Source organism: Oncorhynchus gorbuscha, unplaced genomic scaffold (assembly GCF_021184085.1).
Source record: "Oncorhynchus gorbuscha isolate QuinsamMale2020 ecotype Even-year unplaced genomic scaffold, OgorEven_v1.0 Un_scaffold_915, whole genome shotgun sequence".
NCBI lineage: Eukaryota > Metazoa > Chordata > Actinopteri > Salmoniformes > Salmonidae > Oncorhynchus > Oncorhynchus gorbuscha.
In genome coordinates, this window is record NW_025745878.1 from 221609 (window position 1) to 234245 (window position 12637).

A 12637-nucleotide genomic window follows, 5' to 3' on the forward strand; every position below is an offset into this window, starting at 1 on the left:
TACATCATAGTCACATACATCATAGTCACATACATCATAGTCACATACATCATAGTCACATACATCATAGTCACATACATCAGTCACATACATCATATCACATACATCATAGTCACATACATCATAGTCACATACATCATAGTCACATACATCATAGTCACATACATCAGTCACATACATCATAGTCACATACATCACATACATCATAGTCACATACATCATACTCACATACATCATCATACATCATAGTCACATACATCATAGTCACATACATCATAGTCACATACATCAGTCACATACATCATAGTCACATACATCAGTCACATACATCATAGTCACATACATCAGTCACATCATCAGTCACATACATCATAGTCACATACATCATAGTCACATACATCATACTCACATACATCATAGTCACATACATCAGTCACATACATCATCATAGTCACATACATCATAGTCACATACATCATAGTCACATACATCATCATACATCATAGTCACATACATCATAGTCACATACATCATCATACTCACATACATCATAGTCACATACATCATACTCACATACATCATAGTCACATACATCATAGTCACATACATCATAGTCACATACATCAGTCACATACATCAGTCACATACATCAGTCACATACATCATAACTCACATACATCAGTCACATACATCATAGTCACATACATCATCAGTCACATACATCATCAGTCACATACATCATAGTCACATACATCATAGTCACATACATCATAGTCACATACATCATAGTCACATACATCATAGTCACATACATCAGTCACATACATCATAGTCACATACATCAAGTCACATACATACATAGTCACATACATCATAGTCACATACATCATAGTCACATACATCATAGTCACATACATCATAGTCACATACATCATACTCACATACATCAGTCACATACATCATAGTCACATACATCATAGTCACATACATCATAGTCACATACATCATAGTCACATACATCATACTCACATACATCATAGTCACATACATCATAGTCACATACATCATAGTCACATACATCATAGTCACATACATCATAGTCACATACATCATAGTCACATACATCAGTCACATACATAGTCACATACATCATAGTCACATACATCATAGTCACATACATCATCACAGTCATACACATACATCAGTCACATACATCATAGTCACATACATCATAGTCACATACATCAGTCACATACATCATAGTCACATACATCATAGTCACATACATCATAGTCACATACATCATAGTCACATACATCATAGTCACATACATCAGTCACATACATCAGTCACATCACATCATCATACATCATAGTCACATACATCAGTCACATACATCAGTCACATACATCATAGTCACATACATCATAGTCACATACATCATAGTCACATACATCATAGTCACATACATCAGTCACATACATCATCAGTCACATACATCATAGTCACATACATCATAGTCACATACATCAGTCACATACATCATAGTCACATACATCATAGTCACATACATCATAGTCACATACATCATAGTCACATACATCATAGTCACATACATCAGTCACATACATCAGTCACATACATCATAGCCACATACATCATAGTCACATACATCATAGTCACATACATCAGTCACATACATCATAGTCACATACATCATAGTCACATACATCATAGTCACATACATCAGTCACATACATCATAGTCACATACATCATAGTCACATACATCAGTCACATACATCACATACATCATAGTCACATACATCATAGTCACATACATCATAGTCACATATCATCATACATCAGTCATAGTCACATACATAGTCACATACATCATAGTCACATACATCATAGTCACATACATCATAGTCACATACATCATAGTCACATACATCATAGTCACATACATCATAGTCACATACATCAGTCACATACATCATAGTCACATACATCAGTCACATACATCATAGTCACATACATCATAGTCACATACATCATAGTCACATACATCATAGTCACATACATCATAGTCACATACATCATAGTCACATACATCATAGTCACATACATCATACTCACATACATCATAGTCACATACATCATAGTCACATACATCATAGTCACATACATCAGTCACATACATCATAGTCACATACATCAGTCACATACATCATAGTCACATACATCATAACCACATACATCATAGTCACATACATCAGTCACATACATCATAGTCACATACATCAGTCACATACATCATAGTCACATACATCAGTCACATACATCAGTCACATACATCATAGTCACATACATCATAGTCACATACATCATCATACATCATAGTCACATACATCATAGTCACATACATCATGAGTCACATACATCATGAACCACATACATCATAGTCACATACATCATAGTCACATACATCATAGTCACATACATCAGTCACATACATCATAGTCACATACATCAGTCACATACATCATAGTCACATACATCATAGTCACATACATCATATCACACATCATAGTCACATACATCATAGTCTTTGTCACATCATAGTCACATACATCATAGTCACATACATCATAGTCACATACATCATAGTCACATACATCAGTCACATACATCAGTCACATACATCATATCACATACATCAGTCACATACATCATAGTCATACATCATACATCATAGTCACATACATCATAGTCACATACATCATAGTCACATACATCATAGTCACATACATCAGTCACATACATCATATACATCATAGTCACATACATACATAGTCACATACATCATAGTCACATACATCATAGTCACATCAGTCACATACATCATAGTCACATACATCAGTCACATACATCATAGTCACATACATCATAGTCACATACATCACATACATCATAGTCACATCACATCATACATCAGTCACATACATCATATCACATACATCATAGTCACATACATCATAGTCACATACATCATAGTCACATGTATCAAAACATACATCATAGTCACATACATCAGTCACATACATCATAGTCACATACATCATACTCACATACATCATACTCACATACATTCACATACATCATATTGCTCACATACATCATAGTCACATACATCATAGTCACATACATCATAGTCACATACATCATAGTCTACATACATCATAGCCACATACATCATAGTCACATACATCATAGTCACATACATCATAGTCACATATATCAGTCACATACATCATAGTACACATACATCAGTCACATACATCATAGTCACATACATACATCATCATACTCACATACATCATACTCACATTCATACTCACATACATCATACTCACATACATCATACTCACATACATCATAGTCACATACATCATACTCACATACATCATACTCACATACATCATAGTCACATACATCATAGTCACATACATCATAGTCACATACATCATAGTCACATACATCATAGTCACATACATCATACTCACATACATCATAGTCACATACATCATAGTCACATACATCATACTCACATACATCATAGTCACATACAGCATAGTCACATACATCATAGTCACATACATCATACTCTATTTGACCGTTGCATGACACAAACCTGAAGCCAGTCAAATGTAGGACTATAGCAGCACTTCCTCATTTCAACACCCATCACCCAACACGGTGATAAATAGCTATTATTGGGATAAACATCCCATTAAAAGAGGCTTTGCACCATCTGATAGAGAGAGAGGACATCTGGGTGTCCCCTAAAGACAACCCATGCCACAGGCCCAATCCCAAATCCATCTCTCAGCCCTTCATATCAGCTTGTAGAGATCTGAGAGGATTTGATTGGTATATGCATATGGTGACACTTCAACCTAGCCTATCATAGGGCAAGATGAAGCTATTACCATATTTCTTATACCAATAGATCCTCTCAGATCTCCATACAAATGCTGGAAATAGGGCTTAGGGATGGATTTGAAACATGGGCCATGGTCCTGTTAAAATAATGTTAAAAAATAAGACATTTGACCATTGTAGTTAACGGTATATGTCACTTTAGCTAACAAATTTGTTGTAGTTAATTATATTGCTCCTTCTTGGTCAGGTCCCATTGTAAAAGCTAATGTGTTCTCAATGACTTACAGAGGCATAAATACAGTTCTATGTCGTAGAGTTGTACACCACTTGACGTGACATATTACCCTGCAGTGGAAGGCTCACATTGTCAAGACTAATGTCACGTTGTTTTAGAGTGGGCTACACTAACCTAAGACCCCATACTGCCAGAAGGGTTCGGGTTGCTGTCAATCATATGAATGTATGTTGCTGTAACCCCATACTGATTCTAGAAGGGTTAGGTAGCTTTGAAACATATGTAGATGCCACTGGTAACCCCATACTGCTAGAAGGGTTAGGTAGCTTTGAAACATATGTAGATGCCACTGGTAACCCCATACTGCTAGAAGGGTTAGGTAGCTTTGAAACATATGTAGATGCCACTGGTAACCCCATACTGCTAGAAGGGTTAGGTAGCTTTGAAACATATGTAGATGCCACTGGTAACCCCATACTGCTAGAAGGGTTAGGTAGCTTTGAAACATATGTAGATGCCACTGGTAACCCCATACTGCTAGAAGGGTTAGGTAGCTTTGAAACATATGTAGATGCCACTGGTAACCCCATACTGCTAGAAGGGTTAGGTAGCTTTGAAACATATGTAGATGCCACTGGTAACCCCATACTGCTAGAAGGGTTAGGTAGCTTTGAAACATATGTAGATGCCACTGGTAACCCCATACTGCTAGAAGGGTTAGGTAGCTTTGAAAACATATGTAGATGCCACTGGTAACCCCATACTGCTAGAAGGGTTAGGTAGCTTTGAAACATATGTAGATGCCACTGGTAACCCCATACTGCTAGAAGGGTTAGGTAGCTTTGAAACATATGTAGATGCCACTGGTAACCCCATACTGCTAGAAGGGTTAGGTAGCTTTGAAACATATGTAGATGCCACTGGTAACCCCATACTGCTAGAAGGGTTAGGTAGCTTTGAAACATATGTAGATGCCACTGGTAACCCCATACTGCTAGAAGGGTTAGGTAGCTTTGAAACATATGTAGATGCCACTGGTAACCCCATACTGCTAGAAGGGTTAGGTAGCTTTGAAACATATGTAGATGCCACTGGTAACCCCATACTGCTAGAAGGGTTAGGTAGCTTTGAAACATATGTAGATGCCACTGGTAACCCCATACTGCTAGAAGGGTTAGGTAGCTTTGAAACATATGTAGATGCCACTGGTAACCCCATACTGCTAGAAGGGTTAGGTAGCTTTGAAACATATGTAGATGCCACTGGTAATCCCATACTGCTAGAAGGGTTAGGTTGCTGTCAAACAGCTTGTTTTACTTCCGATAAGTGTAGCTGTTGATTCAATATACATACTATAAGGGTTGGGTTCGTGACTTGCTGTGGAACACAAGTTGTTTTACTTCTGACACACCACACACACACACGTATGTAGATGCCGAAGATGACTGAGGTTCATGTGCCACACCCCTTAGCGCTTAGCCACATACCTGTAGGACATAGAAGCCACAAGAGACCTGGAATATACAGAAGATACAGGAGATACAGGAGATACAGGAGATACAGGAGATACAGAAGATACAGGAGATACAGGAGATACAGAAGATACAGGAGATACAGGAGATACAGGAGTTACAGAAGATACAGAAGATACAGGAGATACAGGAGATACAGGAGATACAGGAGATACAGAAGATACAGGAGATACAGGAGATACAGAAGATACAGGAGATACAGGAGATACAGGAGATACAGGAGATACAGGAGATACAGAAGATACAGAAGATACAGAAGATACAGAAGATACAGGAGATACAGAGTAGAGAGGAGATACAGAAGATACAGGAGATACAGGAGATACAGGAGATACAGAAGATACAGAAGATAGAGGAGATACAGAAGATACAGGAGATACAGAAGATACAGGAGATACAGAAGATACAGGAGATACAGGAGATACAGAAGATAAGATACAGGACACATGAAGAGTTACTATCGGCAGGGTTACAATATTCTGGGAACTTTTAGCTTCTCCAGAAATCTTGCTTGGTGGAATTCATGATTTTCTGCTTATCGCCTCCTAAATATAGAAGATATGAGAGATGACAGAGAGATGGGAGATATGAGATATGAGAGATGTGAGAGATATGAGAGATGAGAGATGAGAGATGTGAGAGATATGAGAGAGATGTGAGAGATGTGAGAGATGTGAGAGATGTGAGAGATATGAGAGATATGAGAGATATGAGAGATGTGAGAGATGTGAGAGATGTGAGAGATGTGAGATGTGAGAGATATGGGCCTTGGCTGCGTCCTTGGCGGATGTCTTGGTCCATACTGTACTATTTATAGAAAAGTTCAACAGACAGACAGATGGACAGAGTTAGATTTCAAAATATAGCTGTTACCAAGGTAGAGAGAGAAGGGGGGAGATGAAAAAGAGGGAGATAGAGATATATTAAGAAAGAGAGAGAGATAGAGATATATTAGAGAAGAGAGAGAGATAGAGATATATTAAGAGAGAGAGAGAGAGAGAGAGAGAGAGAGAGAGAGAGTGAGAGAGAGAGATATGAGAGAGAGAGAGAGAGAGAGAGAGAGAGAGAGAGAGAGAGAGAGAGAGAGAGTGTTACCAGGTAGAGAGAGAGGGGGGCGAGAGAGAGAGAGAGAGAGAGAAGAGAGAGAGAGAGAGAGAGAGAGAGAGAGAGAGAGAGAGAGAGAGAGAGAGAGAGAGAGAGAGAGACAGAGAGAGAAAGAGATATTATAGAGAGAGAGAGAGAGAGAGAGAGAGAGAGAGAGAGAGAGAGAGAGAGAGAGAGAGAGAGTGAGAGAGAGAGCTACTTTCACATTTAATTAGTCACAGTCTCCTCATACACGTTTCTGCCAAAACCATACACACACACACACACACACACACACACACACACACACACACACACACACACACACACACACACACACACACACACACACACACACACACACACCAGCAAAAGCAACAAATACTCATGCACATTTACAGAAGCTCTGGCACTGACTTACCACACACACACACACACACACACACACACACACACACACACACACACACACACACACACACACACACACACACACACACACACACACACACACACACACACACACACACACACACACACACACACACACACACACACACACACACACACCAGCAAAAGCAACAAATACTCATGCACATTTACAGAAGCTCTGGCACTGACTTACCCACACACACACACACACACACACACACACACACACACACACACACACACACACACACACACACACACACACACACACACACACACACACACACACACACACACACACACACACACACACACACACACACACACACACACACACACACCAGCAAAAGCAACAAATACTCATGCACATTTACAGAAGCTCTGGCACTGACTTACCCACCACACACACAACCACACACACAACACACACACACACACACACACACACACACACACACACACACACACACACACACACACACACACACACACACACACACACACACACACACACACACACACACACACACACACACACACACACACACACACACACACGTCACTAGCCTCTATCCACCTCCGTGTCACTAGACTCTATCCACCTCCATGTCACTAGACTCTATCCACCTCTCCATGTCACTAGACTCTATCCACCTCCATGTCACTAGACTCTATCCACCTCCATGTCACTAGACTCTATACCGCCATGTCACTAGACTCTATCCACCTCTCCATGTCACTAGACTCTATACCGCCATGTCACTAGACTCTATCCACCTCTCCATGTCACTAGACTCTATACCGCCATGTCACTAGACTCTATCCACCTCCATGTCACTAGACTCTATACCGCCATGTCACTAGACTCTATCCACCACCATGTCACTAGACTCTATCCACCTCCATGTCACTAGACTCTATCCACCTCTCCATGTCACTAGACTCTATACCGCCATGTCACTAGACTCTATCCACCTCCATGTCACTAGACTCTATCCACCTCCATGTCACTAGACTCTATCCACCTCCATGTCACTAGACTCTATCCTCCTCCATGTCACTAGACTTTATCCACCTCCATGTCACTAGACTCTATCCACCTCCATGTCACTAGACTCTATCCACCTCCATGTCACTAGACTCTATCCACCTCCATGTCATAGCCTCTATCCACCTCCATGTTCACTAGACTCTATCCACCTCCATGTCACTAGACTCTATCCACCTCCATGTCACTAGCCTCTATCCACCTCCATGTCACTAGACTCTTTCCACCTCCATGTCACTAGACTCTATCCACCTCCATGTCACTAGACTCTATCCACCTCCATGTCACTAGACTCTATCCACTCTCCATGTCACTAGACTATCCACCTCCATGTCACTAGACTCTATCCACCTCCATGTCACTAGACTCTATCCATCCATGTCACTAGCCTAATCAGGCTTTATCTCAGTAATATAGAGGCTTCCTCACCCCATGGCCTCGTTCTTATTCAGAATGATTAGACAGAGTCAGACAGAATGTCCCTCTGACGGCTTCCACCAAATGATCTTTCAACGTCTTCTTGCATTATTGCAGGCGATGGTAAGGATGCTACTTTAGACTATTGAGATTCTCTGTCAGTTGTATTGACTAGTTATTAAGAGATATCTGCTCTTTACTGACATCTATTGAGCAATTTACGGCAATGCAGGAATGATTTCACAAACATTTCAAAACTGTGCACCCAGGACACTACAACTGCCATGATCAAATTGAGCTGGGTGAACTTGTAAATGTGAGGCAATAGGACTCTGGCTCCATTTTGAGAGAGTGGTAGTCATATGCTTTCTTCTAAGATTTGTCTTGGGAAGAATCTTGTTGATTATCATTGCACCTCTGTTCACAATCGGTATTTATTCTGCGTCTTATATTACCAAATATGGCCTTTGGTCAGCTTTCCCCCCTCCTCTCCCCTTTCCCCCCTCCTCTCTCCTTTCCCCCTCCTCTCCCCTTTCCCCCTCCTCTCCCCTTTCCCCCTCCCCCTCCTCTCTCCTTTCCCCCTTCTCTCTCCTTTACCCCCTCCTCTCTCCTTTACCCCCTCCTCTCCCCTTTCCCCCTCCTCTCCCCTTTCCCCCTCCTCTCCCCTTTACCCCCTCCTCTCCCCTTTCCCCCTCCTCTCCTCTTTCACCCCTCCTCTCCCCTTTCACCCCTCCTCTCCCCTTTCCCCCTCCTCTCTCCTTTCCCCCTCCTCTCTCCTTTACCCCCTCCTCTCCCCTTTCCCCCTCCTCTCTCCTTTACCCCCTCCTCTCCCCTTTCACCCCTCCTCTCTCCTTTCACCCCTCCTCTCTCCTTTACCCCCTCCTCTCCCCCTCCTCTCCCCTTTCCCCCTCCTCTCCCCTTTCCCCCTCCTCTCTCCTTTCCCCCTCTTCTCCGTCCTTACTTTGTGACTGGCAGACACTATTCCTGGTGCTTTACATCACCACAGTCCAGAGACAGTGAGTCTGTGTATCTCTGTCTGTCCTGTTCCTTAGCCAAGGTCTCAGGGCTCAATAGAACCTAGTAACTGACACTAAACACTTTGTCCTAGCGCCTCATTTATGCTATCCATATTCTATATTCATAAACCTCTCTCTCTCTCCCCTCAGTTACCAAGATGGCCGCTTTGAAAGATTTTTTGAAAGCTGATGATATTCAGAAGGCCCTTGATGCAGTCAAAGGTGAGCACAAGTTTTCACTGTTGAAAACCAAACCTAATCTTTTGAAAATAATATAATATATATCTCTCCATTTCCTTTTCCCGTCTCCTCCCTCTCTCTCCTCCCTGTCCGTGTGCTTACCTGTCCGTGTGTGTGTGTGCTTACCTGTCCATGTGTGTGTGCTTACCTGTCCGTGTGTGTGTGCTTACCTGTCCGTGTGTGTGTGTGCATACCTTTGTGTGTGTGTGCTTACCTGTCCATGTTTGTGTATGTGTGTGTGTGTGCTTACCTGTCCATGTTTGTGTATGTGTGTGTGTGTACTTACCTGTCCATGTTTGTGTATGTGTGTGTGTGTGTGTGTACTTACCTGTCCATGTTTGTGTATGTGTGTGTGTGTGTACTTACCTGTCCATGTTTGTGTATGTGTGTGTGTGTGCTTACCTGTCCATGTTTGTGTGTGTGTGTGTGTGTGTGTGTGTGTGTACTTACCTGTCCATGTTTGTGTATGTGTGTGTGTGTACTTACCTGTCCATGTTTGTGTATGTGTGTACTTACCTGTCCATGTTTGTGTATGTGTGTGTGTGTGTGTGTGTGTATACTTACCTGTCCATGTTTGTGCATGTGTGTGTGTGTGTGTGTACTTACCTGTCCATGTTTGTGTATGTGTGTGTGTGTACTTACCTGTCCATGTTTGTGTATGTGTGTGTGTGTACTTACCTGTCCATGTTTGTGTATGTGTGTGTGTGTACTTACCTGTCCATGTTTGTGTGTGCATACCTTTGCGTGTGTGTGTGTGCATACCTTTGCATGTGTGTGTGTGCATACCTTTGCGTGTGTGTGTGTGTATACCTTTGCGTGTGTGTGTGTGCATACCTTTGCGTGTGTGTGTGCATACCTTTTTGTGTGTGTGTGTGTGTGTGTGCATACCTTTGTGTGTGTGTGTGTGCCTGTCCGTTCGTGTGCATCTGTGTGATGACCTGTCCGTGTATGTGTGTGTGCTTACATGTCCATGTGTGTGTGTGCTTACATGTCCATGTGTGTGTGTGTGTGTGCTTACATGTCCATGTGTGTGTGTGTGTGTGTGTGTGTGTGTGTGTGTGTGTGTGTGTGTGTGTGTGTGTGTGTGTGTGTGTGTGTGTGTGTGTGTGTGTGTGTGTGTGTGTGTGTGTGTGTGTGTGTGTGTGTGTGTGTGTGTGTGTGTGTGCATACCTTTGCGTGTGTGTATGTGTGTGTGTTTATCTGTCCATGTTTGTGTGTGATGACCTGTCCATGTCCGTGTGTGTGTGTGTGTGTGTGTGTGTGTGTGTGTGTGTGTGTGTGTGTGTGTGTGTGTGTGTGTGTGTGTGTGTGTGTGTGTGTGTGTGTGTGTGTGTGTGTGTGTGTGTGTGTGTGTGTGTGTGTGTGTGTGTGTGTGTGTGCATACCTTTGCGTGTGTGTATGTGTGTGTGTTTATGTTTGTCCATGTTTGTGTGTGATGACCTGTCCATGTGTGTGTGTGTGTGTGTGTGTGTGTGTGTGTGTGTGTGTGTGTGTGTGTGTGTGTGTGTGTGTGTGTGTGTGTGTGTGTGTGTGTGTGTGTGTGTGTGTGTGTGTGTGTGTGTGTGTGTGTCCAGCGGAGGGTTCCTTCGACCATAAGAAGTTCTTTGCTCTGGTGGGCCTGAAGGCCATGACTCCTGACAATGTCAAGAAGGTGTTCCAGGCTATTGATGCTGACCAGAGTGGATTCATTGAGGAGGAGGAGCTCAAGTAAGAGGAAGAGAGATACACATAGACGGACACACACACACACACACACACACACACACACACACACACACACACACACACACACACACACACACACACACACACACACACACACACATACCAAATAAGCACATGGATAGGTGTGCACACACACACATTCATCAGATGTGAATGTGTGGCTATTTTCCCATTTACAAGCTAGCATACCATTTAGAATGCATGCCCAATACAGGATTGCAAAATTCCGGTAACTTTGCCAAAATGCCACAGTGTTCCAGAAATCCTGATTGGAAGATCCCTGGCGTCAGGATGGAATAAGCAGTGAATCCGGGAATCGTCCAAACATGATATCTGGAAAACCTAGAGATTGTGGGGGAAAGGAAACAGGATTTTGCAGCTTATTACATTTTTTCTTCCCGCTAAATCTCTGACCTTAGGTTCATACTGAAGGGTTTTGCTGAGAACAGCAGACACACACACACACACACACACACACACACACACACACACACACACACACACACACACACACACACACACACACACACACACACACACACACACACACACACACACACACACACACACAGCTCCACACACGTAGCTCCTTAATCTTGACCCCTAACCTTTGAACTCTCTTCTACCTCAGGTTCATACTGAAGGGTTTTGCTGAGAACATCAGACACACACACACACACACGTAGCTCCTTAATCTTGACCCCTAACCTTTGAACTCTCTTCTACCTCAGGTTCATACTGAAGGGTTTTGCTGAGAACATCAGACACACACACACACACACACACACGTAGCTCCTTAATCTTGACCCCTAAACTTTGAACTCTCTTCTACCTCAGGTTTGTGCTGAAGAGTTTCGCTGAGGCCGGCAGAGACCTGACCGACGCCGAGACCAGAGCCTTCCTTAACGCCGCCGACAAGGACGGAGACGGAAAGATCGGCATCGACGGTGAGAGAGGTGGTA

At 42.4% G+C, this 12637-nt stretch overlaps 1 protein-coding gene across 2 annotated transcripts in view; it reads left to right on the forward strand.

The window, feature by feature from the left end:
- The window catches only part of LOC124020802 (parvalbumin alpha), a 74121-nt gene that overhangs the window by 60607 nt on the left and 877 nt on the right, over window positions 1–12637 (forward strand). For both annotated transcript variants that reach the window (XM_046336079.1, XM_046336078.1), the window contains exons 2-4: window positions 9861–9932; window positions 11525–11657; window positions 12513–12622. In XM_046336079.1, coding sequence (XP_046192035.1) covers window positions 9869–9932; window positions 11525–11657; window positions 12513–12622 — 307 coding nt within the window. In that variant the 5' untranslated portion in view covers window positions 9861–9868. The remainder of the gene's footprint in view (window positions 1–9860; window positions 9933–11524; window positions 11658–12512; window positions 12623–12637) is intronic.